The sequence below is a fragment of the Choristoneura fumiferana genome, chromosome 13 (genome assembly GCF_025370935.1).
Source record: "Choristoneura fumiferana chromosome 13, NRCan_CFum_1, whole genome shotgun sequence".
NCBI classification, from domain to species: domain Eukaryota; kingdom Metazoa; phylum Arthropoda; class Insecta; order Lepidoptera; family Tortricidae; genus Choristoneura; species Choristoneura fumiferana.
Genome location: NC_133484.1, coordinates 9,708,267 through 9,735,792, shown reverse-complemented (window position 1 = coordinate 9,735,792; position 27,526 = coordinate 9,708,267). Strand labels below are relative to the sequence as shown.

General features: G+C 37.5%; 3 protein-coding genes and 1 non-coding gene across 7 annotated transcripts; 1 reads left to right on the top strand and 3 right to left on the bottom strand.

Moving 5' to 3' along the window:
- Positions 1-161: 161 nt before the first annotated feature.
- Positions 162-14,551, bottom strand: Grip91 (gamma-tubulin complex component 3). 3 transcript variants are annotated; one of them, XM_074096217.1, is made up of 18 exons: positions 14,337-14,551; positions 13,502-13,668; positions 12,553-12,666; positions 11,720-11,867; positions 10,896-11,078; positions 8,656-8,738; positions 8,460-8,577; positions 7,860-7,991; positions 7,233-7,323; positions 6,190-6,347; positions 5,523-5,718; positions 3,834-3,973; positions 3,331-3,537; positions 2,685-2,902; positions 2,346-2,487; positions 2,006-2,120; positions 1,710-1,884; positions 162-1,040 (listed from the first exon to the last, which is right to left on the bottom strand). In XM_074096217.1, exons 1-18 carry the CDS (start codon positions 14,401-14,403, stop codon positions 1,008-1,010), a joined length of 2,487 nt encoding a protein of 828 aa, XP_073952318.1. In that variant the 5' UTR covers positions 14,404-14,551; the 3' UTR covers positions 162-1,007. The 3 variants fall into 3 exon arrangements, with proteins under 3 accessions (XP_073952318.1, XP_073952320.1, XP_073952319.1); XM_074096219.1 differs by having other exon boundaries at positions 13,614-13,668; positions 14,337-14,357; XM_074096218.1 differs by lacking the exon at positions 14,337-14,551 and adding an exon at positions 14,175-14,301.
- LOC141434567 (U1 spliceosomal RNA) lies at positions 10,160-10,322 on the bottom strand. The gene has a single exon (XR_012452067.1). It is a non-coding gene; the product is annotated as a U1 spliceosomal RNA (small nuclear RNA).
- Positions 14,552-14,693: 142 nt separating the features above from the next.
- Positions 14,694-21,922, top strand: LOC141434015 (probable ATP-dependent RNA helicase pitchoune). The gene is made up of 10 exons (XM_074096220.1): positions 14,694-14,799; positions 15,471-15,873; positions 16,516-16,668; positions 17,251-17,412; positions 17,501-17,642; positions 17,862-18,024; positions 18,595-18,747; positions 19,591-19,758; positions 20,943-21,117; positions 21,698-21,922. The coding sequence occupies exons 2-10, from the start codon at positions 15,627-15,629 to the stop codon at positions 21,787-21,789; spliced, it is 1,455 nt and encodes a 484-aa protein (XP_073952321.1). The 5' UTR covers positions 14,694-14,799; positions 15,471-15,626; the 3' UTR covers positions 21,790-21,922.
- LOC141434016 (uncharacterized) lies at positions 21,837-27,161 on the bottom strand. 2 transcript variants are annotated; one of them, XM_074096223.1, is made up of 5 exons: positions 27,076-27,161; positions 26,772-26,999; positions 26,048-26,193; positions 24,913-25,474; positions 21,837-23,135 (listed from the first exon to the last, which is right to left on the bottom strand). In XM_074096223.1, exons 2-5 carry the CDS (start codon positions 26,974-26,976, stop codon positions 22,828-22,830), a joined length of 1,221 nt encoding a protein of 406 aa, XP_073952324.1. In that variant the 5' UTR covers positions 26,977-26,999; positions 27,076-27,161; the 3' UTR covers positions 21,837-22,827. The 2 variants fall into 2 exon arrangements, with proteins under 2 accessions (XP_073952324.1, XP_073952322.1); XM_074096221.1 differs by lacking the exon at positions 21,837-23,135 and adding an exon at positions 23,317-24,578.
- Positions 27,162-27,526: the final 365 nt, after the last annotated feature.

Below are 27,526 nucleotides of genomic sequence, written 5' to 3'. Positions count from 1 at the left end.
AATATTATATTTTAAGAAACAGGTCCTCAGTGAATTTCGTCGGCCAGTGACTGAAGTCAGAGCAGAGCAAGAGCATTAAAAAACTTGAAGTGGATAATGGATATAACAGTACAGGAAATACAAAGTAGGGAATAAAAAGAAGGGTTATTAAAACAAACTAATTTAAAAGATGTCATGTTTATTAATTGTTGTGAGTTAGTTCCATAAAATAAGAAATAATGGCACTGTTATGAGATTCGAGACTTCAAATAATACATCGAGATTAAAATGCTCTACTCAAGGTACTGCAATTAGGGACCCTGCATGCAGGGATCGAGTAGGGCACTTGAAGACTTTCATCCCTATTAGTAATTCTAAAGGCAAGCAGCTTTAGGTGGGTTAATGTAATACATAGTTTACAGGTTTGGTTTTAGACATTTTCAAAGAAGACTACACAGTACCTACAGGAATGATTCGCGAATTCACTTTAGTTAGATCCTTAATTTAAAATTAAAAACATGCTACAACATACAATTAAACAAATTACCATTGTGATTTTACTAACTACTAGTTTGTGACAAAGTAACAGCCTTCACAAAATGCAAGTCTTTTCGCTAAAAATTGAAGCACTACTAGTTATAACACAAGCATACATACAAAATGGGCCAATTAGTACCGAGTAGTGTTCAGTAAGTATTACATGAATTGTAGTACATTTTTTGGAATAGAACATCGGCGTTGCCGATAATGTGAATTAATAAAATAATAAGCGTATATGAACACAGAATTCAGTCGTTACAGTAAAAACATTTTTGCAGACTTATTAATGAAATTAAAATCATTTTGTGCCCATTTTAATAAAAAAAAAAGCTTACGGTATATTATTTAGCCGATACATACGCTGGTATTATGGCTTGTTAATAAGGGTGACCAGCTATAAGCTGGATGAAAAGTCTCGGTCAGCTTGCGCGTTGACAAATGAATTCTGAACACGGTAAGCACTGCACCGACTCAGCAGTAATAAAACGTCACTTCTTCTTCGGTCGGTCTATCACTTTGGTCTGAAATGATAAATTCTATTAGTATTACTATCCATTCTAGGATTCTTCTATTTTTTCCACAATGTCTTTTTACAATGTTACATCGATCTGATGAAAATCGTGACGATTGATCGTAAAGAGCCACACATGTCGATTCATCTTTACGATATTCATGATTGCATGGGATTTTGTTGCGATCTCCGACATCGTCTTCGATGAAGTAAATCGTTAACGATCTTGACATACATTATCAATTCGTCGTTTCGATCGGTCTGAAGCGACGGATCGTACAGACGAATCGCACCGTGTATGGGGCCCCTTAGGCTATGTATGCGACTAACCGCGGGGTTTCAGCGCGCCGTCTCTTTTCAATACTTTGAAGAGGGACGGAGATACTTTGAGTTATGATTCTCGTGCGATCTATTAGGATCTTTTTCAAGTTACCTCACTTGATTTCTAGAGATTGAGCTACTAACACAGTTCCATTACTTTACGTCAACGAATTTCACTGCCAGGTGAAAATTTTCTTTTGTTTTTTTTTTATTTATTTTTTATTTGACTGGATGGAAAACGAGCAAATGGGTCTCCTGATGGTAAGAGATCACCACCGCCCATAAACAACTGCAACACCAGGGTACTGCAGACGCGTTTGTGTGTTTGTTTGTGTTTGTAGGATATTGTATTAATTACCTTATCTAGTTTGATCCCAATCTCACTGAGTCGCTTGTGTTGATATGTCAACGGGTGATGTAACTTGGCGTCGCCACGCTTGTAAAAGTCACTATAGTCCAGTCGGAATGCCAGCGTCTGGAGCGAGACTTCACCGTGCAGAGCCAACTTCAGTATAAGCGATGTTACGTGAACCCTGAACAAGAATATAACTTTAATTTCAAGTCCGAATTTAATTGAATATTAAATTATTTTAATTATCTAGGTGTCTGATCACGGATATTCGTACACTTCCGACTGAAATACCTGTAAATTACCTGTAAGTGCGAGCCCAGACATTCAGGTCGGCTTTCCGGCTCGCCAGAAATTGGAGAAACACTTTTCTTTCCTCTTTATCTTTAGCTTCCTCGGCGGCAGTTATTGCAAATTCACCTATATAACAAAAAATAGGAACATGTTATTAGCACATTTTGTCCACCCCGATGGAAGACGTCAGTTAGCCGATCTTGCGTGTAGATTTCTTAGAAATTGTGACAGTTGAAATTTTAAGTCGTCTACTTGGGGAATGGGAAATTTAAAAAATATACTTTTAATGCAGCTCACATCGTAGAGGCGTTTACGCTAATCGAATAGATGCCAGTTATAAATATAGCTTACCCCTAGCTACTCTCTCTCCTTTCAACTGCTCTATTCTGTCGCGTCGGTCGAGTTCGGCATTGATGCCTGCATTCAGCTTAGATTCGAACCTTCGCAGCGCAAGAGTTTCTGTCAGCACGTTGCCCAAATAAGACTGAAGTTCCTGTAAAAAAAAGTTTTTTTAGTGTCTTAAAATTCTATATAGGCGACCAAGTAAGTGCTCTACTATTTTTTGTGAATGTTCCTACATAAAGAACAATAAGGCTGATATTAATATTTTGATTCCTGCTCGGTCCCTCTCCTACAGAGATCCGCTCTCCACCGCCACCCGCCGGCTCCGTGGCCGCAGCCCGCACGCACCTGCGTGGTGTGGTGTATCATGGCGTGCACGGCGTGTCTCTCCAGCGCCGCGTGGTGCAGCCGCAGCAGCGTGTCGAGCGGGCGACGCGCGGCCGCGGCGGTCAGGAGCGCGTCCCACGCGGGCTCCACAGACACCCCGCTGGCTTCCTGTAGGGCGCCGCACAGTCGGAGCGCTTCGGCGCGCAGGCAGGATACGCGACGCATCAGACCCCAAACCTCTGCGTTAAAAAAACAAAAATCATGAGGTTGCTGTAGTTCGGTCGGACTTCCTGTTGCTGCGTCTTGTTAGAATACCACACATAAAACGAAAATTTCAATACATGCATCTGCCCTGAATACCAGATTAATTTTTAACAGCAGCAAAATTAGATTATTTGCTGAAAAACCAAAAAAAAAAGATTGAGCTCGCAAAAAAGTAAAGCTATAACTACCTATAATTGCCATACAACATCTAAGTATGGGAGAAATCGTGTTTTGCCATGACAGCTCATAAAACTAGGTTAGTCAACTGGTGTTGTCATTATACCTATTATAAAATTAACCTCACCTATCAATGCAGCATCATGTGCTAGAGTTTATTATTCTTCATTTATTTAGAAATCGAACACACCACACGCATTTGTTTCTTTAGCTTTAAATTTCTTACCAGGCATATGTTTCAGTTTCTTCTGTAGTATAGCGTGATCAAGCCACGCGTCGTACAGACTCTGTTCGATGCGCTTCACTCGCCACAATTGGCTGAACAGAGCGCGGTATCGAGCCGCGCACGCCGGCGGGAACAAAGTTCCAAGAGGGCCCGACACGTGGTACTGTAGCGCAAACACATCCCAGCCGCATTCGTCGCGGCCATCACCTACAAAATAATTGTCTGAACTAAAACAATTACTTTGCTCACCCGCGACCAAAGTACACAAGACAGACAAATGTACAGATGGACTTTCACGAGACAAGAAAAATTTAATCCCATTAAACAGCGACGTTTTTTAGCCCTTTGTCAACATTTTGCGCCTTCCTGCAAAATATGATAGTACAGTCACCTGTATTAATATCTGCTACAGCGGAGCATGCAATAAAATCTGACACGTCCTACCGGCCTTCACGCTATGTTGTGTCAGATATTGGTGCCGGTGATTGTCTCTATTTACGTACCGTTGTGATAAAGATTGACGTGCAGACTTTCCAACACGTGCGGTGGTTCGTGCTGCGCCGAAGTGGCACGCACTGCCGCCTCGAGAGTGCACGTCAGATTGTGCACGAAGAGAGATGTCGCTGGCTTGTTTAGTTCGTCCCTTTAAAACAATAATACCCCAGTCACCTAACACCTTCGCTCTAAGTAAAATCAACATTAATTCAAATAAGCAATTGTTTTGCATTTAAATTTAGGTCAGGTAATTTGCAAATATAGCCTTCAATAATCCACCAAAATTTATCACCGCAACAGTAAAATTTTATAAAAAATAATCCCTACTAATATTATAAATGCGAAAGTAACTATGTCTGTCTGTCTGTCTGTCTGTCTGTTACGCTTTCACGTCGAAACCACTGAACTGATTTTGATGAAATTTGGTATATAGATATTTTGAACCCCAAGGATCAACATAGGATACCTTTTATTCCGGTAGAGGGCGCCACCGCGCGATAACCTAGATCCGCGCAGACGAAGTCGCGGGCTTAAGCTAGTCTTTAATAATTCTGTAAAAATCAGGTGAAATTGCTATAAGCCTATTTACTTCATAATTTACTCGTTTTATTTATGTTCTTTGTAACACATGTATCCACTTATTTTTTTTAAAGGAACTTTAAAAAAAAGGCTTCATATTTTCTAAAGTAAAAATTAATTACGATAGTGGCATAAGAGGTCAGTATAGTTAAGGTTTAGGTATGTCTTTTTAACGTGCCGTGAGACTTTTTGTACTTATTTTTGCTGCTCATGTTATATCGGTTTAACAAAATACGTAATTTTCAATCATATCTATTGTTGGATTTAAAATGATAATTATTTAAAATCTAATTTCTTGATGTGACTTAAAAAAATCTTATTTTATTTTTTTCCTAATATAAATTAGACGTATTACGGAATAATCACTTTAGTGGTGTTTTTTAATTTCCAGTTAGATATATTGGTGGATTCACTGCAGCTTGCTGGTCTAAAAACGGAATTATTCAAACATATTTTGACATTTATGCTCAAAAAAAATCGCATATTTTAAGGTACAATTTTTCTTTACCATCTTCCGGAACCAAATTTTGGTGGATTCGAAAATATAGGTTCTAAAAATTACACGTAAAAGCCGTATACAAAAAATATCCTTATATACATAGAATTATTTCCAAGAAAACTGTGGAATAACCAGGCTATAACTATTTTACCAATCTCTATTATGTTCCTGTTATTTTATGTGACAGATACTCCACCGACAAGAGTGTAATTCAAGTCAATGAAGATCTATTGATGTCGTCTCTTTTACTTTCGATCGATAACACAGAGATGTCATCATAAAAATAAATGGTAAAGCTAAATACGAATGGAGTGAATTTTTTGCTTCAATGAGCGTTTCTTGACAGACGAAAGTCGCTAGATGGCGTTAGTATGGAGAGGTCCGCTAGACGTTTCTATCTTGCTTGCTCATTTAGATATTTTATGTAACCAATCACAAACGTGAAACAAATATTAATCTTGTCAAACGGACCTCACGACACGTACACAGGAACCCTCATTGGCTTCAACTAGCAGTTCTTCTTTTATCCTTCCTTTTTGCTGCCTGACATTTCATCTATTCGACACTAGATGGCGTTGAGTCCGTACATTTAATCTACACGTCTATAGCTCTCACTCACTTGAGCAGCGTCATTAGGTGATGCACAAAGTCACCCTGCGAGAACAGCAGGTAGCGGCGATGCGCGACTAAATGGTCCACTATATGATGGTGTGTTGTGAGAGCGTCCAACAACCGCCGGGATACCGCCGTGTGGGCGCTGGCAACACTCTCGCGGAAACCCTCCGCTTCCCACCAGGGGATTGTTGAATCGGATTCTGTTTGAAAGGAAAAAGAAACTTTGCAACAAACTAAATGGCGCTAGTAAATTTTTTTGTTTTCCACCGGGAGACCGTTGAATAGAATACCGTTGTGAAAGAAAACTTTGGAACACACTAGATGGCGTTAGTAGTTACATCATCATGTCAGTCGAAAGATGTCCACTGCTGGACATAGGCCTCCCTCAACGCTTTCCATTCAGACCGGTCTTGTGCTTTCCGCATCCAACACGATCCCGTGATCTTAACCAGTACTTACAACCGATGAATTAGTAGAGTTAATTTTTACTTCACTTCTGATGTGACTAGACTAGAATTTAAATTAAAAAAAAAACTACACCAAAAAATAAATATTATTGCTTGTTTCTTTAGTTCGGTGCAATAAAAGCTAACACAATGATTTTTAAGCGATCATGTGCAGCGGCAATAAATAGCTAATTTTACATGATCAACAAAAGCATAGCCACTAACCTGAAGTGTGTTTGAGTAGAGCCTCCAAGCAATCAGCGTGGTCACTAGGGTCCGTTGATCCTTTGGGGCAAGCTTCGCGCATAAACACCACACTCTTGCCAGTCGCCAGGATTTGCGCGGCCTGGTCGCGCGATATAAACGAAGGCATCATCCATTCTCTGCCGAAATTTACTATTAAAGTTGGATTCACATTATACTTTAATTCCTTAGAAATTTGAATACAGCCCGCGGCACGTAAGTAGCGATGACCGTTAATTCCTGCGCGTGTAACAGTCGCGCACGTCAACTGGCCTTTACGTTTGTAACGTGAAAAAGCTAAAACTAACCCCCTCTCACGGCGGGTTAAGTCGGCGGTGGTTAAGCTCGTTCATCGATCATTCACGCTCGTATGAAATAGTTCCCTAAATCGCCGCATATGTACAGCGCCACGACAGAATTTTGTCATTTTAGAAGCAGCTGTCAAGAGCTGAAAAAGTTCTCATCTTGTAATGATTCTCGGCATACCCCGTTTCCGGTCCGTCTGACCGTTTGGTCACCGCTAAACTTACGTGTCACGTGCTATAGCGACCGATCCAATGAGGGCTATCGCGAATGAATTCGCCGCTAGAGGCGCTAGTGTAGCGTGAGGTCTCCAAAATATCAAATCTCATAGTTTTTGGGTGAGCTACGCGGGTTTATTTATAATAAAATTTTTTTTGTGAATATTTTGCATAACCTGAAATTAATTATGGCAATTATGCGTTACGGGGCAATGAATGTCTGTGTTTTGAGACAGTTTTGTCTTTCGGAAACTTTTGTCCTCCCTTTTTTCCGAACAAAACGGGACTAAGCAACACTGTGGTTGCTGGATATTTTTATGGTACGGTTTTAAGGTGTTTTAAATATGATTTTAATCTAAACTTTGTTTTAACGCCCGTAATAACAGACTCTGAAAGCCACACTTAAAAACCTTACGCAACAGTGCGCCATCTAGTGAGACAAAAAACGATAGCCCTCATTGCATTGTTCTCGTCCCGAGTTCCAAAGCTGGCAAGTTTACTCACCTCACTCTGTATTTATCGTGCCACATTCTTTCTATCTCTACGCCACTCCTGCTCTCAATAAAGAATTCGTTGAAGGGATCATCAATTTCACCTGAAATAAAAATACAAAATGACAGAGCTCTATTTTTCTAAATATTGCCTTTTTAAGAGGATTTGTCATAGTCCAGTAATAATAGTTTAATTCTTTTTAGATCCGTGTTCACGGCGACTGTTTCAGTCGGCATTCAAAAAGTGAACTTTCACTCGTCATTGATCGTTTAGAACTTAATTTGTTGACTCCTTGAATGCACTACTGAAAATAGTGTGATTATCTATTATCTCGATAAAAACACTGTACGTAGATGTCATACAAATGTTATCGGTACCAAAGTTACACTCCCTGTATATATGAGATACGCGCGTGAACATCTACATTGACCTACCGGCTAGCTCATCACCAACCCTATTGTACTGACAACTGCAAAAGAGAATAAAATAGAAGGGAAGAATTCTATTGTTTGGTTGCTTCGCAGTACTACCATGTGGTCATATTCTTGGTAAGAAAGTAAAGAATGCATTATCATCTGCTGTACTAAGTGTTTGTATTTAGCAGTAATGGTCTTATTTCATACGAACAGTTGTTCTTACCATGTAGCAGCCACCTTGTTAGCATCAAAAGCAGTGGATAAGTTAGCGAGGTAAGTAGTCGCCTCGCCAAAACCACCACTCTTTCGTCTCCGTGTCGTACGAAGCGGTGCACGCATGAAGCTAATTCTCCACCTTGGAAATAAAAATATTTTTGGATAGTATTTTACAAGCTTTTATTTAACTGGTTACGTTTCCTTCTTTTGTAAGTCAATTAACCTACTTCTAGTGAACAGATTGACTTGAAAATTGGTACGAATATGTAGGTAATTTGGAATGCTAATGCTATACATACATACAGGTACAAGTAAAGTCAACAAAAAGCTAAGTAATCATTTTTTACCGGGAATTTTTTTTGAACACATTTGATACTCGTAGAAATAAAACGCTATTGCAATGGTTATGCTTTGTATCCTTAGGCCGCTTGTAGACGTCCGTTGTTTCACTGGACAATGGACCGTTTTTTTTGCCGGACTTGCGGTGTTGTATGGCTTACAATGAATGTTACATTCACCGGTCCGGCGACTTAGCACAACACCGCAAGTCCGGCAAATAAAAGGTGCGTTGTCTGGTGAAACAACTGACGTCTACAAGCGTCCTTACCTTTTTTATGATAAGCAGTATGAGCGATGTTCGCAAGCCAAGTCAACCGGTGTAGAGGTTCCTGGGCCCACACGCAAATCCTTCTTAGCGTCGCCCCACCGCCATCACCTTCACATGCCTAGAAAGAAAAAAAAAACATACAAAGGTTTCTTTATTTTATTTAAACGTTAATATAATGATTAATTAAATAATTAACCTGTGATTGTAGAAGGGCGACACTGCGATAGTACTCCGTGAGTTCCTCCCTGATTGATGACACCAAACCTTCGCCCATGAGACCTGAAAAGAATCGTCAATTTGTAGAACTAAGAAATTAGTTAAGTCTGTATAGTTCAACAACTTAAGTAGTTGTAAACAAATGAGTTTAACATGCAAAAGTTTTGCGAGGCATATTTTGTCTGACACAGTGTTCAAAACGTTATTGAAAATGGCTGCGTCGTTCAGTGTGGACTTACTTAGCAAATCTTGATCAGGGACCATTTACAAGCCGCCGTCTCTAGGCTACGTTACCCATAATTTATGATAAAATTTCAATAAATGGTGCGAGAAGTATCATGGTGACTTGCAGTACAATCTACCAAAGTGAATCACATACCAGGGTGTAACTTTTGTGCTACCAATGTCATGTTTACATCCCATACTTTTGCCACAGAAATCATAGCGAAATTGATTATGAAAAGGGTCCACCCTGGTACGTGATTCAGTTTCCTCGACTATAACATTGTCGTCGATCATGAATGACTACAAATTCATTACCGCGTCGCCCATGTGAGCAAGTTTGCTTAATTGTGGCTCTCATGAGGTCTATTTCACAACTTTGACATTTGTGCCGCTGAATTACGCAATCGCAAGCAAGCCTGTATGTAACGCCGAAAAAACTTCACGATCACGATACTAATAAAGCGGCAATTACACTGAGTTGTTCGCCGCATGCTGCATGCGGCTACCGCAAAAGTGTAAACACGGTAGTCGGCCGCATTCGGCGAGCGACAGTTGCCACCGCCTTAATATGGCCGCCGCAGTAGACGGACAGACTAATGTAAAGACGACGTTTGTTCGCCGAAGTAGTTTGAAACAAATTCGGCGACCGCATTAGGTGAACGACGCACGCAGTGTGATTGCCGCTTAACGCCATCTAGCGATATTTCACTTGTCAAGACTATTCTTGTAAAAAAGATTCAAAAATTTACTTTAATTACTTGTAGTGTTGTGTGTTAAAAAAACAGACTGTACGTGAAAAAAAAAAGTCTCTTTAACGTCAGGTATTATACCAGGGTCTGCTTATAATGTAAAGATGCCCCCACATGCAGTCGCTCGTCGCTCGATTGCAGCGATCAATCTGGTCACGAGACCCCATTTTGAAGGTAATTTTGAATTTCCTGCGACTCAAAAAAGTAGCGTCAAGTCGTAGCGTCGAGCAGCAGCGACAAGATGGCTCCTTGCAGGAATGATCTTGGTCTTGGAAGCTGTTTTCTTATTTCTTAATCTCATTTAGTAGCAGTCGTGGCAGTGGTACAAGAAATTGGAGTGAATGAAAAAAAAACAGTGTGTTTGCCGAAATTGAGGTTTTTTTTTCTTCCAGTGATGAAAAGCTCAACATTTTTAGCTTTATCGCTATATTTCACGTGACCAGATTTCGTTGGAAACGAACGTCGAGCGATTTGCATGTGGCCACGCTTCTACGAGTTTCAAAGAATTAAAAGGGGACGGCGCGTACGCAGTCCCCACTACCAAAAATAACGCGTCCGAGTTATCCACATTAGGGATAATCGCAAGGGTCAACCCAACCGCAGTGCAATGGAAGAGTCTCGCCCTGGGGGAACCGCCTACTTGATCACGGTGTCCCCTACGCCAGGTAAGTATGATTTCACTACGACGCTCTAGGGGCGTCATGATCACAGGAAAAATCTTAACAGCGCGATGTAGGATTGGGACGGAACGGTACAGCGACATCTAGCGGGAGCATTGGAACTAATATCGGTTGGCGTGTTCATGTTCATGATTTGCTTATAATTCTTGTTTATGTTCGTTTACAGGAAGTCTACTTTATTAATTATATGTATATTATTTATTGGGTTATATTAGTAAACTAATTGTGTATTTTCATTTTTTTTTTCAAAAATTTAGGGCATTTTATTACTGTATGTTGTTTTTTTTTTCGGAAATGCAAACGTACCATTACGGCCCCCCTGACATTTCTCTATGCCCACCTGCTCACCTAGGGGGGGGGGGGCGTACCCCCTCGGTTGGGAAGTCCTGCTCAAGAGTGAAAAAAAATTAAATTCTTTGCCCTTTGTATGGATGACAGTTCCACACAAATGTGTCACTGTAGAAATTTACAGTGCATAACCTTGGGTTAACATTTAACTCGGAGTCACGTAGTTAAATTTGGTCTGTGCAAGTCCGCCTAAGAGTCACAACAAGTCAAGAAAGTACCTTGAGGCATAAGTCCAGAGCTAGGATCAATGAATTCTTTAAGCCGATCGTGAAGGAAGCCTAAATGGGCCACACGGGCGTACAACATCTGCATGGGACGTGGCCCATTACCGGCTCCCCGGGATTTGATGCCAGTTGCGGCTAGTACTACGTCTCGCACGCAACTGCGCTCGTTTGGGCCATCTGTAATAAGCATGTTCTTTTTTAAAGTTATTTCTAGCCATGTGAGCAGAGCCCTTCAGCCGAATAAGGAAGAAGAGTGGTTGATACTGGCCATATTGTGGATAAGAAATTATTAACCTGTCACATTAAGGGGCTGTTTCACCATCCATTGATTAGCGTTAACCCACGGTTAAATGTGATGCCGTCTCCGTCTATTCGAACAAAACAAATAGAGACGGCATCACACCTAACCGCCAGTTAACGCTAATCAATGGATGGTGAAACAGCCCCTTAATTATCAATGTTGATGATGTGAAAAATATATTTACCCTTTCTTTCACTCTCAGGAATATAGTAAGTCGTAAAATTGGCTTAATTTGTTAATGCTGCGTATGTAACATAACATTTTTGTAAAACATATGCTTTCAAATAGTAAGAGATTGCCAATGCAGATGTAATCATTGATTTTATAATACACCCTAGGTATAATTAATAACCAGTGTCATTTCAGCCATCAAAAATCTGGTTAAAAGCAATTTCGGCAAGACAAAATTTAATTAAATGTTGACTTTTAAAGCTTATGTAAACCTTTTACAGATATAGGTGACGATAATGGACTGTAAGGGCTATGTTATACAACTTGTATACAAATAAATGTTTACCCAGTGCTTGTACAGCCAAAGCCATGTTGCTTTGACTTGAAGGAAGACTTTGATTGGACCCCTGCTTAGGAGGTATGCTCTCCCATCCAACGGATCCCACTGTGCTTTTGCTGCTCATTGTAGTTGCTGATATGCCTGTGCCAGATTTCTGAAAAACAATGTCATCTCATCAGCATACCTTTAATGGGTACAGGTGCCCTCTTAGATTGAGAGGGCCTGGGCTGTAGTCCCCAAGTGAGGGGTGTTGGAGTTATCAATCCAAAATGAAGTTAGTTAAAACAGTTTTATTTTTTATTTTAACTGACTGTACTGTCTTGTGGTCTTCAGTAATAAATATTTTTGCTGCATTGTATTATATATTTATATTATATAGGAAAACATAGTCTAGTGGTACCTAGCTATAGCTTCCGGAGCAGAGTTGCGGGTTCAATCCCGAGCTTGCATAACTGATTTTTTCTGAATTTATTCATGTGTAAAATTACATTAGAAATTTAACATGAACTTTTCAGTACCTAATGGAAATACTGTGAGGAAATCGGTAACATACACCTGGAAAGTAGTTCTAATATAGTAATGGTGTGTGAACTTCCCAATCCATCCTGGGCCCACATCAGAACTACAGGTCATGTTCTCTTATTCTGATGGAAGGCCTGTGCCCAGCTTTGGGACATATATATGCCGACCGAGATGATAATAACTAACAAGTGAGGTTAAATAATGTGTCTGAAACATGACATAAATGGTTTTATTTTTTTATTTTATAAAACCTTGAAGAAAAGTAAAGACATTTATTTTATTGTCATGATAAATGTTTTATATAAAGGTATACTTACTACAGAAGGGAGGGTTGGTACTGGAAAGAGCTGGTGGGTGGAGGCTTTTGGCTGCGGTGACTCAGAGAGTGACAAGAGCAGGGTTAAGACTGCTGCACGCTGCTTGAATACCATCTAAAAGGTTAAAAAAGGTACAGATTAATCAAAGTCATTGAAGTATTGATTTCCAGCACTTTTAAGGAATGGGGGGTTTCCAGCATAATGATGTAAGAATTTCAGGTGACATGCACTGGAAGAGTTTGAACCCTAAACCCCTGTTTCAACATCCATTGATTAAATTTATTTGACGGATAAATGTAATGTCATCTCTGTTTGTTTTGATTGAATGGACAGAGACGGCATCACATTAATCCGTCAAATATAATTAATCAATGGATGATGAAATAGCCCCCTAAATGTATTTGTCAAATGTCTGGTGGTATATATTTTTTAACTACATACTTCTTACTACCAACCAACTCCATTCCTTATTTGGTGTATTTCTAAACAAACATGACATATTTTGACTTAGTAATTTAGGGCCTGTTTCAACACTCATTGATAAAATGTTATGTGCCAGATATCTGTGATGCGGTCTATGTTTGTTATAATAAATAACCCTTTAACCGCAGTTGTCTGAATTATACCAAACACAAAAATTATCCAGCTCATTTCGCCGCAGACTTATAATTAAGGCAAAATGTCATAGGCACAGTTTTGGTGTAGGTGGCGATATGGGCACATACAAATGAAAATGTATTGGCGGTTGAAAGGTTAAATAAACAGAGATGGCATCACTTTTATGTCATATATAGTTACGAGTTAGAACTTTTTAGTCCAGTGGCCTACTGAAGTTCCTACATTGTTATTCTATATTGGTGGTCTTAATTCACACCCAGACATATCATGAGTAAAATTTTAATAAGTTTTCTATATAAATCTTGTTGTTTTCCAAGACAGGGTGCCTTACAAATTGCTTCAATTTGGAATAACATTCATCGAACTTCTCTGCATCTCTGGAGGATACACTAGACAGCTTGGAGTGTATTTTAGCACACAATTGTCTCTCATCTCTAACTGACCGTATCTTCTTGCCAGTAGGAGATAAATATGATATGGCCAATTCATGAGCTGCATCTGTAAGCAACAATAATGTAGGATATTAGCGATGATACTGGAATATGCCCCACAAACTAAGAAATATATCTGCCACCATACATTTTTATGCAGGCTGGTTTGCTTATTAACCTATTTTCTATTTTTTTTTGGCTAACTATACTTTTAAAACTACCTGTTAACCATAAGTTCTCTTGTCCCGTGGGATTTTTGCACTTGCCAAGGATAACTTAGTCTATGTTAATTAGGGATGGGATGATGTAGTTTTCTAATAGTGAAGGAATATTTTGGATACTTAGTTCCAAAGATAGCATTTTGTGCGTAAAAAAATTAAACACAGTTTATCTCGTACTACTATAGGGTTTCTAATGGGGTTTATGCATCTACTAATAACAAGGATAAGTCGCAAAGAAACCAAGAGTTAAAAGATGTGTTATTTTAGTGAAATCATCTAAACCTCATCTAAACACAGTAGTTTCCTCGTGTAGCTTTTATAAAAAGATTGTAATGAAATTATTTGGTAATACCTTGTTTAAATAATGACACCAAGCCTCTGAAATATTCTTGAATACTATTCATAAGATAATTGTATATAATATGTCTTCTAAAAACTACAAAAGATGATAATTACTTAAAAGTTTTCAGATTTTGTTGACAGTTATAAGATAATTTTGAAAATGGAATCTCACCTGGGTCTGATGACAATCCCACACATAATTTACGCAATTGTTCAGATATACTATTAGGCAGATCCATTTTTCACCATTACAATATTATTATGCTATTACGTTAATTCAAAAAACAATTTAATTCATCACAATTCACTTGTTATTTGAAACATGTTGATCGAAATAAAATTTTGGAATCATAGACTACCTAAATGTAATACGCTTTTTTCACGGGATTACAAGGTGATAAAGGCTTGGTTGCACGTTTGTACCACTTTTATGAATCATAGACAAGCTCCGACCGAGCTTTACCATAACAATAAGTAAGTGGTACATGAGCTGAACTCTAGTTTAAAAAGAAAAGCTGTCAAATCTATGCTATTGCTTTTCGTTGTACATATTTAACATCATTTTTTATTGTATTCATTGTCCCTACTCGATAGTTCATAATTATTGTAAAATTAGTTTAAGCTGATGGTCGTAAGTTGCCAATGCTTCAATAAATAAATAAAAAAACTGTCAAGTCCAACAATAGGGTTCCGAAGCCAAAATGGCAAAAATGGAACCCTTATAGTTTCGTCAAGTCCGTCTGTCTGTCCGTCCGTCCATATGTCACAGGCATTTTACTCGAAAACTACAAGATGTATATCAATGAAATTTGGAGTACAGATTTCTTGTCAAAGCCAAAATACAAAAATAAATATTTATAGAGGGGGCACACCATACACGTAACAGTTTTTTTTAAAATCGTATCAACGTGTGGCACATAGTTCGACACGACAGCTCTTTTGAAAAGATAGTAAGGTTTCTCAATAACTTTTTTTGATTAAGTGAAGATTTCCGGAAATAATCACTCCCAAAGTAGCAAAAATTGTGTTCCCCCCCCCCCTCTATCTTGTAAACCGTTTGTCCAAAAAATATGGAAAGGTAACGCTTAATAAATACTTTAAACGAGTTTTTTTGAGTTATTGTCGAAAAACTGCGCTTCTCAACAAAAGGACGTAAGTGCCGTGAAGATACGCTCTTTTTCTGGTAATAGATTTTAAGACATGATTTTTTTCGTAATGGCTACGGAACCCTATCTTGGGCGTGTCCGACACGCTCTTGGCCGGTTTTTTGTTGTGTTGACATGTATCATTTGACATTGACATTTAGGTATGTCAAGCACGTGGGGTGTCGAAAACTTGTTTTAATAGTAAATATGTAAATAATAATTAAAACTTGAGTATACTTCGTAATAACGTAAATTCAGGCAAAAATAATATTAGTGAGACTTAACACAGTGCAAAGTTATTTGAAATCAATTCGAACATGGAAGAGGAAAATGATAATCCCAAGTTTAAAAGCTTGAAGGATAAACTTTCGAAAAGAACACTGAAATCCATCAAAAGCATGGGTTTCAAGCATATGACTGCTATACAAGCTGAAGTTCTGCCTAAAGCCTTAAATGGATGTGATGTAGTAGCTACAGCTAAGACAGGATCGGGGAAAACTTTAGCTTTCCTTATTCCGATAGTAGAAGCTGTTAGTAAGCAAACCATGGAAAACCAAGCGCCTGGTAAGTTATGAGATTTCATCTTTGTTTTTCCACAAGTTTTTTAACCAAATTAAAAAAGGAGATTATCAATTTGACCTCTATGTATGGAATTGTCAGAATAAATATAAGTGGTGACAAATGGTTAATTTAAACATAATGAAACAAACAAAGCCGGATCTGGGCCCTGAGCTGGGTCAACAGTAGATATACTAAACTTATTGTAGCTTGTACAACAATACTGCATAAGTAAACTATAGGCCATGTGACATTTTATATACCATATGTCTTTTTATAAAAGACGTTAATATATATTAATATTCTATAAATAAGTTTCAATGTATTGTTATTTGCAAAAAAATAGCTAGAGTTTAATCATGTGACACCCCCCCTGGCTGTAAAGCTGGATCTGCCCTTGTTGACAGGTTCCCTGTCCTAAAGCAATGTAATATCCTTGGGCGAGGCTTATGTCCAGCAGTGGACATCTTTCGGCTGACATGATGATGATGAACGTAATATCCCCAATGTAATATGTAATAAAATTTATTATTTATCATAAGAACAACTGCATCATTTACATCACTGGCCATTCCAGGAAAGTCACGCATGAGGCACATGTGCCTCATGGTACAGGGAACCTGTTAAAATATTTCTATGATGTTTCAGGTACATTGTGTCTTGTGATTTCACCCACAAGAGAACTAGCACTACAAACATACACAGTTTTACAACAATTGCTTGCATTTCACAGTACAGTGACCTCAACATTAGTAATAGGAGGTGAGAGTAGAAGAAAACAGAGTGCTGAGCTGTCAACAGGTATTTAGTTCTTACTATTGCTTGCCTAACTTGACTGCCTGCTTCAGTAAGAGGCACATTTTAACAGATGTTTATTTTGTTTAAATATTTTTTTATTTGATTCTTACTTAGCCCATTCTAATTCAGGTTGTACACCTTTTACAATTTTATTATTGATTTTGAGCTATCTCATATGAGATTGTCATCACCAGAAAGATTATTTGCATCAGCTGCTTGCAGCTACCGGGATGTTGTCAGTCCATCTAGTGGGAGGCCTGAAAATGTTTTGTCTCCCGGTTCATGGTTGCCACTCAAAGACCTCCCATTGTTTTGTTCTTTGCCCTGTCTCTGTGCTACTTCAACTAAGGTATCTATACTTTGAGCATCTGTAACTTTAGTTCTTTGGGATTTTCCGTATTCCAGTTCTATTGTACAATGAAACTCGAAGCATAGCTCACAATAAATGAGAGTGACATTTAAATATCTAGACATTTTAAAAAAATGAGTTCCACATTGGGCGAATCCAATATAGATTATTTATTGTAGGTAGCTGCTTTCTTGGCTGGAGAAAGACCTGTTAAGGTAAATTACAATTGGTTACAGGTGTCCATGTTGTTGTCGCCACACCAGGAAGGTTGTTCGACCACATGAGAACTAAAGAGTTTGACTATAAACATGTCAACTGTCTTGTTTTGGATGAGGCAGATAAAATATTTCAATATGGGTTTGAAGAAGATTTAAAACAAATTATTGGTAGGCTGCCAAGTAAGTAACTTCCTTATTTAATCATGTTCCTTTATTTTTATTAAAAATTGGGATTACTTACATAAAATTAAATAATTTTTTTTGCCAGAAAAAAGACAAACCATGTTATTCAGTGCAACGGAGGCTGATACAACACAGGCTTTGATAAAATCAGCTATGAAAGAGGATGTTCAATCTATAAACACCAGTGAAGATAATTTAAGAGCCACAGTCAAAGGTCTTAAACAAGGGTAACTGTTTTGTGTTATTTTAATCTTTATAAAAATTACTTTCGGACAAGATTCTTGTGGCTCTCTTCTAAAAAAATTATAGTTTTCCAGAAAGCGCTGGTACTGGTAGTAAAGAGACATATAAAAGACCCTTTTGCGGCCTACTTATACAATTAACTATAGTTAATTTAAAAATAATATTTAATGAATAAATAGTGAAATAATATTTTATCATGACAGGTATGCAATCTGTGAAACAGAATACAGACTATGGTGGCTACATAAGCTGTTAAAGAAAACAGCCAATTTTAAAGTCATGGTGTTCTTCTCCAGTTGTAAATCTGTTGTTTTTCATTATGAATTCTTCAGTAAATATTGCCAAGCAGCAGTGCTGTGTATACACGTAAGTTGATTTCAGTTACAGTTAAGTTTAAGTAGTTTTAATAGGTTTCCTGTCCCGAAGCAATGTGCAGTTCTTTTGACATGTCTCCATAGTAATGATAGTAATGTAATATCCCCAATGTAATGTCCCCCTTTGTAATTTTCATTGGTTATCTAAATATGGTTCAAGAATAAAAATAATATAATATAATATGTAATACAAGTTATCATTTATTGAAAAAACAACTGCATTATTTACATCACTAGCCTTGAGGCACATGTGCCTCATAGACATACGAGAAAAGTCACGCACAGGGCCTCATGGACAGGGAACCTGTTAAGTTTCAGTTTTAGTTAGTAAAGCGTGGTCTTGATGGCTTAAAACCACAGTATCTACCAAGGTAACATTGTTAAAAGCAAGTTGCATGCTGCTGCCTGCATGGTTTAGAACAAACCCCAAAGTTCTGCCAGAGGTTTGAAAGCATGGTTGCCTATGGTATGGAGAGCGTTTAAAGGAGACGAAATTTGGTTTAAAACCACTACTGTAGACACACTGTTGAAAATCTGTTTCAAACTGTTTTCCAATTTTCAGGGAAAAATGAACCAAGCAGACCGGACGGAAACTATATCAAATTTTTACAATGCAGAAAAAGTGGCTCTGTTTTGCACAGACTTAGCGGCCAGAGGGCTGGACATCCCAGCTGTCGATTGGATAGTTCAGTTCGATCCTCCATCTGATACTAATGTAAATAATTAACTTGTAAAATCTGTCAGACTTAAATCACTTTTGAGTAGCTGAGTAGGTACCTACTACCTATTTTCTTCCTGTATTATACGAGGCGCACTTTTGAATTATAAATAATTCATAACTTCATAATAGTGATTGACTGTAGGTACGTACAGTACACAATGACGTTTCACTTTTACAATACAAATCATTTTCATACAAACTCGTTTTCGTGTGTTCGGAAACTTTTTTTTTAATTAACACGTTCGGCCCCGGCAACGATCCACTAAACTCTTACGCTACGCTATGCCTAGGTACACATATCCCCCAGCAGTCACTTCAATCAATGCCAGTGACATGTATTTCTAAGAACTAAAAAGTCACAGACGTAACACATTCTGGTGTCAGTAACAAAACGTTTCTGATCAAAATTTCTTACTTCTATGCGCCGGTGACACGCATGTGTGTCAACAGAATTCGTACCTACCTCCTACAGGCTGGCATAGCGTAAAAGCAGGGTTTCTTCTAGTGGGGACCCTTTAGGGGTCCGTAGCATTTGTTTTCAGGGGTCCGCAGTAGGCCAGTCTGTAAACATATTTTCCCAAAAATGTTTTTGACAGGGGTCCGTGGAATTGTTTTATTGCGAAAGTGGTCTGTGACTACAAAATGTTTAAGAAACCCTGGCGTAAGGGCTTAGCGCAATCGGGCGGATCGTTGCCGGAGCCAAATGTGACGATCCACTAAGCTCTTACGCTATGCCCACGCATAGCATATCCCACAGCAGTCACTAATACGTGTCACTGGCATAGGAGTAATAACTAAAAAGTCACAGACGTTGAATTATATTTTTGTTTTCTTTAGGAATATATCCATAGAGTCGGAAGAACAGCGAGAGGCCTCGGAGCAGCAGGAAATGCGGTTTTACTGCTACGACCAGAGGAGAAAGAATTTGTCGACTATTTACACGAAGCCAAAATCTACTTGGATAAGTTTGAGTCTTGGAATCGCTATTATAACTTACAATCCAAGGTACGGAATATATTATTTGCGACAAGCATTTTATTCGTTAACTCTATCTAACATCGACTTCACAGGTATGAAAACACTTTTAGGTCTGCTTGTTTTCCTAAGGATACAGTACTAAACTATGCTTTTTTTGCTGAGAATTTTTTTCCTTTCATTGATAAAAATCTTCAACAAGATAGGTTAGCCTAATTATAGGCTAGTCCGAAAATTTGTAATTAGTCCGTCAGAAAATAAATGAAGATATAGCCAGTTAAAGGTCCGCGCGACGTCACGTCACGCCGTGCGACACATTTTGGCACGGGACCCCAGACCCCACTCCAGTGGCGTAGCTAGGTAACCAAAGGCCCTGGGGCAAAAAATAAACTACGGCTCCAACTTAACTATTTAAAACGAATCCAAACAAAACATATGTGCTGTGCGATTATTTTTTATAAAGTGTACTAGTGTGCTGGATATCCTGGCTGCAGCATCAGCTCATGCTGTTGCCACCATTGCATTGTATGTAGAATCAAATACTGATCGTAACGAATCCAAACACGATATATCTGCTATGGTTTTATCAAGAGTATACTGGTGTTCTAGATATCCTGGCTGCAGCATCAGGCCGAGAATTCCATAATCTTGCATAGTTATATAGCATACATGGGTGTTTCAAATTTTAGGTCCCAAATATGTTTGAAAGTAAAGTAAATACAGCATTAATATAGCATTATGCGTCTAAGATTCCTACCGCCGCGAACAAAAGAGCTGATGATTTGGAAACGGCTGAACCGATTTTGATAAAACATGTCTAAGATCCATCGCTGGAAAACCTGCTTTGAAATAAAAAAAAGCCACATTCAAATCGGCCCACCCGTTTAAGAGCTACGGTGCCACAGACAGACACACAGACACACATAGCGGTCATATGTTCCGGTTCCGAATGTGGGAGAAATGTTCACTATAGGTAGTTTAATTTATAGTTTGTAAGTCAGAGTCCGAGGGGCCCCGGGGCACTGCCTCGTCTAGCCCTCCGGTAGCTACGCCACTGGCGCCCCACTCCCAGCCTTTGATGTGCTTCATCTATGTAATATTTTGTTTGATTGACAAAAGAAAAGACGTGTCCAATTTCTGATAACCTAATTGACGGACTAAATAGAATAATAATATTTTACCCAGGAACCTTGAACCACAACTCGTTGTTTCAGCTTGATGAAGCATTCAGTGATCCTGGGTTTCACAAGTTAGCAGTAGATGCGTTAGAAGGATACATCCGAGCATTTGAAGTCAAAAAATTAAAACATGTTTTTAATTTGCTCACATTGGATTTAAACGCCGCTGCGAGATCTTTTGGCTTGAAAGAGAAACCTGATGTGGATATTCGTAAGTATTTACCTGAACAGTCGTTTCTGGTTGTGGATACTTTAGTATTTTGTCCCACTAAAGAATAAAGTGACAATTTGATGGCGCCTGAAAGTGACAAGCCATATAAACAGCAAAAAAAACTAGAAATAATAATTTCCTAAGTTAAAAAAGTGACAAGGCTCTAAATATTCCGCTTACATTATAAATACGAAAGTTTGTAATTCTGTTTGTTTGTTACTTCATCACGTCTAAACTATTAAACCGATTTAGATGAAATTCCGTATACTGATAGTTTAGAGACCCGGAGAAGGTCATAGTTCCCGCGGGATAGCGATAAACAAATTCTACGCGGACCAAGTCGCGGGTAACGGCTACTACGAAAATAATTAGATATCAGCGTGACAACGCTCTGACTCAACATTGGTGGAGTCCAGTGGCGTAGTAGTATAAGTAATGGAAAATTTCGTGCTCAGTCTACTCGGTCCGAATAGTAGATGCCCCCCCCCCCCTACTACGCTACGTCACTGGTGGAGTCAGAAAGTTGTCGGGAGATCTATATGACATAATTTTGGATTTACTTACATTCTTTTGCTTACAGGCGTAGGATTCAGCAAAAAACACAGACCGAGGAAAAGAAAGGCAATGCAGGAGGCCCTAACTGGACATATTTCTAAGCAACTGAAAACATGACTGGAAAATAAGTAAATTTTAGATAGGTAAATAATTAAAGACTAGAGTTGTAATAAATGTATAATTATTTATTGTATAGATTTTTCTTATTTATGTCAAAATTATGTAAGGAATTAAATAATCTACTCTTTGACTAGACATTCTATTGGAGATTACCTTATTTTACGTATAAAATCTTAACTGATGAATCTAGAAATAAAATCTTTACAAGAGCGATAGACAAAATAAGGGAATTTAGGAACTTCGATTTTATTAAATACTTTATAAAGAGGGTATGAATTAATTCGAACCTAGTACCAATATGAAATGTTCTACATTTCTCACTTAACCCCTGCTGTAGCTACTCCAGTTCTTCAGACAAGTCTCAAAACAGTATGTTGATTAATTGTTAATTAATTTATTTGAATACTAAACGCGTAAAGAAACGTGGAAAGAAATTGACTGGCGACTAATTTTGTCCCTACTGCTTTGCACAGTCTGATATATCTGTTCAATATTTTTATGATCTCGGATTATTTTGTTTATCGATAGTGATATTTGATTTATTATACTTATTCGTCGTCCGATTGTAAAATCCGTCAAATCATAAAAGGCATTTCATGAAACGCCGCCATATCGTTCAAGGCTCATCGTTGTATGATTTGCCTATAAACCTGAAGATTGATATATCTACATTTGACCAAACAATAGCGTAACTTATTTGGTACTGTCGCTTCGCCGGTTGCTGCCGCGGCTCGCTCGATTCGCTCGTCGTGCGTAATTTTTGCTAAACCTAATGTGACCAGTGGCCGAGCTAGAAACTTTACGATATACCCGGTGGGTATGCAGCTAGGAATAACGACGAATACGTTACTCTCATCTATCTGCGGTATTTTTTTATTAGGCATATCATGAAATGCCGGTGTTTCATGATCTACCTCGGAAATTCATGATCAAACGGTTTTACGATCTGGCGACGACGTAACAATTAATTTTGAGAGTTATAATATAAACTGTTAGAATTGTCTGTTTAGAGACCCATGCCAGGAGAATTTCATCTTACTTAGGCAGAATATTCATTTCATAAATACTGTTTTTAGATAGTTTCTCGTAACAATCCTCATGGTTATGCTGATGGTTGACTGCATATATCATTGTGTCTATCGTCTCCACGGTTGCAGGGCATCTGTTTAGCGAGAAGTATTGCACACAACGCCAAGAAGTCTTTCCGTGCGTTGTAGAGTGTTTTGTGTACACAAAGTTCATATGCACTAACTGTTTATGGCCTTTTCTGCTATATATGTACTTATACCGCACTGGTAACTGTTGATTTTCACACGATTCGTTCACAACTAGGGACAGGGCACCTGAAATAATAAAGAGAGAATATTATATAGGTATACCAGGAAATAATAAAATGTAATTGCATATTGTGATCAGCTACTTGTGAAAACAGGATCTCTTTCGGAGATATGACAAAAGTTATATTATAACAAAATGCATTCCAGCAGCTCAAAGCTTGTTTGTAAGACAATAAATATAGACACATTATTGTTTATAAGTTTATTTATAGAAAATCGTTATAAAAATACAATCGCATGTTTTATTATCAAAACCACACGGGAATACAAAATCACACAAAAACATTCTTTTATATTACGCAAACCGAACATCAACAACTTACTTCACAAACTGATTTTTACGATACAGTCACCTCGAGCAGAAATTTGCATGTTTTTAAACTATAAATGCAATGCCAGAGCTATGAAATAGGAATGTAAAACTACAGTCACAAAACTCATTACTCTTGGAGATCATTAAATTAGGTCAAAAATACACTAAAACTAAAGCAAAAAATCTTATCATTAATTTATTACCAACAAAATTTTGTCCATAAATTTCGATGTATAGCTAGTTTTAAAAATATAGTATCAATAGACTAGAATATGAGCAAAGTCTTAATTCACGTGTTCTTGAAATGGCAGAAACATCATGGCACAGTCTGAATTTGTCATACAAATACAACATTTTTAAAGTTTTAATATAATTTCATCAAGAGCTATTAACTTTACTTTCGTAGTATAATTGGCACTTCAGAGCAGAGAAATACTCTCTATCACAGTTAATTATATTTAATGTAAAATATGTAATGTAATTGTGCTCCATGATTGGTTTGAAAGGAAACATTGTAAATATATTATTAAATATTTAAAATGTTAACATTAGTTAAAATAAATATTGTAGAATTTATCAAAAGTCTCATTATAGGTTCGATTTCCATGTTCACTGATTTATAATTTGGTCCCAATTTATATTAAATGCATTTCGAATCTTTGATTCAATTATTTTTTTCATCACTTAAAATATCACTCAAAATCACCACAAATATTCTTAACTTATGCAACTGAGATACCTCTATAGAGGTCTAATGTGTATAATAATAATAATTATAAGTAAAAATATGGACCATAATAATGGAGCTTATGGAGCATAATAATCTCCGTGCAACTGAGACACTTTAAGTATGTCATTGAAATGTATTTCGAAACATGGAGCCTTGCAAAAGGGTAGTTCACACGCATGGCACATGAATCTAGTATCGCGTCTTTTGCCGATTTTCCAACAAAGTCTGCATGACCGCTGCGGATACTTCTTTTTGCCATCTTCTTTTTGGGGTATGGTAACAAGCCGGTGCTCCATTCTGTGGTTTGAGTAATCCTCGTGTGTGTTAGTTCTGAACATGTTGTTAGCCGCCTTCACATTAACTAAGTTTTTTAGGTCGGTGAACAGTGAGTTCAGACTGGGACAATCTGAAATCACGATGGGCATTTTCATTACAGCATTTGTAAAATATATATTATTTCAGCTTATACACATTAATGTTGAAAATGCCATCGTGTTTTCACAGTATGAAGGCATTGCAAAATAAAGATACCATTTAAATTAAAATTAATAAAAAGGATTGCATTTTCAACACAATCTGGAGAGTGGGCTTGCTGACAAACATCTTTTAGTAAAAAAGCATTAGTATACAAAAGTAACAATAAAGCAAATTAAGTTTTATTAAATAAGGGTTCTATAAAAGAACAACATAAAAGCCAAGATCATTCTATGCAAGAAACATAAAATATGTAAATTACTTACTATCTTGTGGAGACTGGTATTCCAAGGTCATTGACAGATCTTTCTGTCCTTCTAGGGAGCCTTCATAAGTTTTGGGATCATTGCACACTGCTGGGTCAGTAACTATAATGTCACTGTCATCACATTCAGTTTTCATTTCTATTGAGTTATCCAATTGCTCCTTGCATTTATCATCTGTCACTGTTCTGTGTATATGTGTGTTGAATGCTGATGCAATATCAACTGGTGTTTCATACATATTCCTTGAATTATCATAATTAGATTGCTGTTGACTTTGTTTCTCTTTTGATTTCGGTCTCTTATCTATATTAAGTACATCAGTGTAGTAGTTTTGGTGAAGGAACTCATCTGACTTTCGCTTCAAATTGCTTAGCCTCTGAAGTTTATCTATGAATTGTCTTTGTTTAAAAATTTCTTGTACATCACTCTGTGAGACTTCCTCATTCCTGATAGCATCTAACTGTTCTGAAGCACATGATTCGGGCTCTGACACTGGATTTTGAATTTCTGTGTCCGGTTTAGCCATACTTTTTTCTTTTTCATTGTCATCATCATCATCTGTCTGCAAAGAAAGGCATTTAATTTAGTAATAAAATAAAATGTCACAGAACATTTGTCATTAATTGACCTAGTCCCAAAGTAAAAGCAAAACTTGTGTTACGGTACTTGTGAAACTTTATTACAACTTTAATGACATTTGAAATGGTTTTATTTCTTCTAATATTTTAAAAAGGCCTATACATAGTTTGGATAGGTATTTTACTAAATGTAAACAACGTCAATTGGTGTCTTAAATATTGAAATTCTCCCCAATTAAACTATCTAAACATTTACATTTCTGTATTGTAATACACTAGTTTGTATTACAATGATAGATAAATAAATGTTTAAAATCCTTGAATGTACTAAATCTGGCAGCTGAAGTTTGTTTACATTTAGTCAGTGCCTCCGATGAACATTTACTTCTTCCCATTAGTAGGTGTCTGTATGCTTAATCTTTCTAGTACTTCCAATCTCTAACCTAAGCCGCAAACAGATGGACATGGCGAAACAATAAGAGTCCCTTGTAGGACAACAGAACCCTAAAACAAAATAAATTAAAAGATTTATTTTTAATTTTTAACAATCAACTCACCTCTTTATTAGTTAATCCTTTGATTTGCAGCACTTCTGCTGTTCCTAAAAAACTAGTGAGATCTTCCCGCTTAACGCTGACTTCTCCATTGTACATAAATTGTAATAAATCTCTCATGGCTTTGTGTGACACATCCCTCAAAACAACTGCAATAAATATTTAAATTATGAGATTAATTAATACTCGGTAATAAGTATTGTTTAATTTACATATAATAATAATAAGGAAAAAGTTCTGGTAGTTTAGTAGTTAGACTTATGGGTTCAAGAGGGTTGTGTGGTTCGAGCTTGGGCTTGTTCCTATGGACTTTTTCAGAATCTATGTGCAAAATTACATTCAAATTTTACCATGAGCTTTATGGTGAAAGAAAACATTGTGAGGAAGCCTGCACACACCAGTGAAGGAATTTAATGGTGTGTATGAAGTTCCCAAACCACACTGGGCGCACATGGGCACTACAGCCTAAGCTCTCATTCTGAGAGGGCTGTGTTCTGCAATAAGGTGTTGTTTTAGGAGATCATTCATCCCAAAATATTAAGATAAAAAGAGCTTAGGATCCATTACTACCAAGACAACAGTATGAAATTTACAAGTTATAAGGCATGTTACGTTACAGTTGCTGCTCCTAAATAAACAATTATTCGCTTTCACCAAATAAGATAGGTAAACAAGTAATGGTTTTCAGATTGTGAAAGTGATTCTAAAAATAAATAACTCTACGTACTAATTGGATGTTGACATGGATTCACTTGAAACATCTTCTTGAAGTAAGGCGAACATATCGACAGTATCACTTTGTGCGCTTGCAGTATATGGCCGTCAACGGCAATAGTTACATCCACGAATTCACCTTTACCCAATAAACCGGCAAATCCTTTTGTTAGGTTTCCGTGAAAATTATTCCAAGACAATGAGAATTGTTGATCCATTTCTAACCAATTTCCAGTTACATCTGGAACAAAGATTACTAGGTAATGACTCAAATTACACAGAATATTCGCTAAAGCGATTGCAAAAGTGATATTTACTCTCCCGGTAGTATTTGCCAATAAATTTTGCAATTTTAATTTGCAAGAAAAGTGACAGATGCTTCAAGCGCGTCGGTCATCTGTCGACTCGCTTTTCATTTTATCTGTGGTCTAATTTTGTTTATGGTCGGTCGGATTGTTTGTAGGACCTTTAAAAATTGGCCTCCAACAGCCTCCAACGAATCATGAATCTCGCAAAAAATACATAAATTGAATATGGCTACAATACTAAATTTATGTACTGTGTGCAAGATTTCGGTTCGTGCGTATTAAGAGAGAGTAGGTATAAAGAGTTATTGTATTTTATTGTACATAAAATATATTTTTATATTACTTTGCAACAAGTTTCTTTACAAATGTCGTGGACTGTGATGACTTATTTAAATCGGGTTCAGTCAGTTTAGACGTGAGCCGTTAGAACCAGTGGCGCCATCAATGGCGCCGTCCGCCG

Coding starts and splice junctions, on each gene's coding strand:
- LOC141434015 (XM_074096220.1), top strand. CDS start 15,627: ATGGAAGAGGAAAATGATAATCCCAAGTTTAAAAGCTTGAAGGATAAA. Junction 17,643..17,861: donor GTCAAAGGTCTTAAACAAGG/GTAACTGTTTTG, acceptor TTATCATGACAG/GTATGCAATCTGTGAAACAG. Junction 21,118..21,697: donor GAAACCTGATGTGGATATTC/GTAAGTATTTAC, acceptor TTTTGCTTACAG/GCGTAGGATTCAGCAAAAAA.
- Grip91 (XM_074096217.1), bottom strand. CDS start 14,403: ATGGATCTGCCTAATAGTATATCTGAACAATTGCGTAAATTATGTGTG. Junction 7,324..7,859: donor AACAAGGTGGCTGCTACATG/GTAAGAACAACT, acceptor TTTTTATTTCAG/GTGAAATTGATGATCCCTTC. Junction 5,719..6,189: donor TCTACTCAAACACACTTCAG/GTTAGTGGCTAT, acceptor CCTTTCAAACAG/AATCCGATTCAACAATCCCC.
- LOC141434016 (XM_074096221.1), bottom strand. CDS start 26,976: ATGGATCAACAATTCTCATTGTCTTGGAATAATTTTCACGGAAACCTA. Junction 26,194..26,771: donor TCCATGTCAACATCCAATTA/GTACGTAGAGTT, acceptor TATTTATTGCAG/TTGTTTTGAGGGATGTGTCA. Junction 25,475..26,047: donor AAGGATTAACTAATAAAGAG/GTGAGTTGATTG, acceptor CTTTCTTTGCAG/ACAGATGATGATGATGACAA.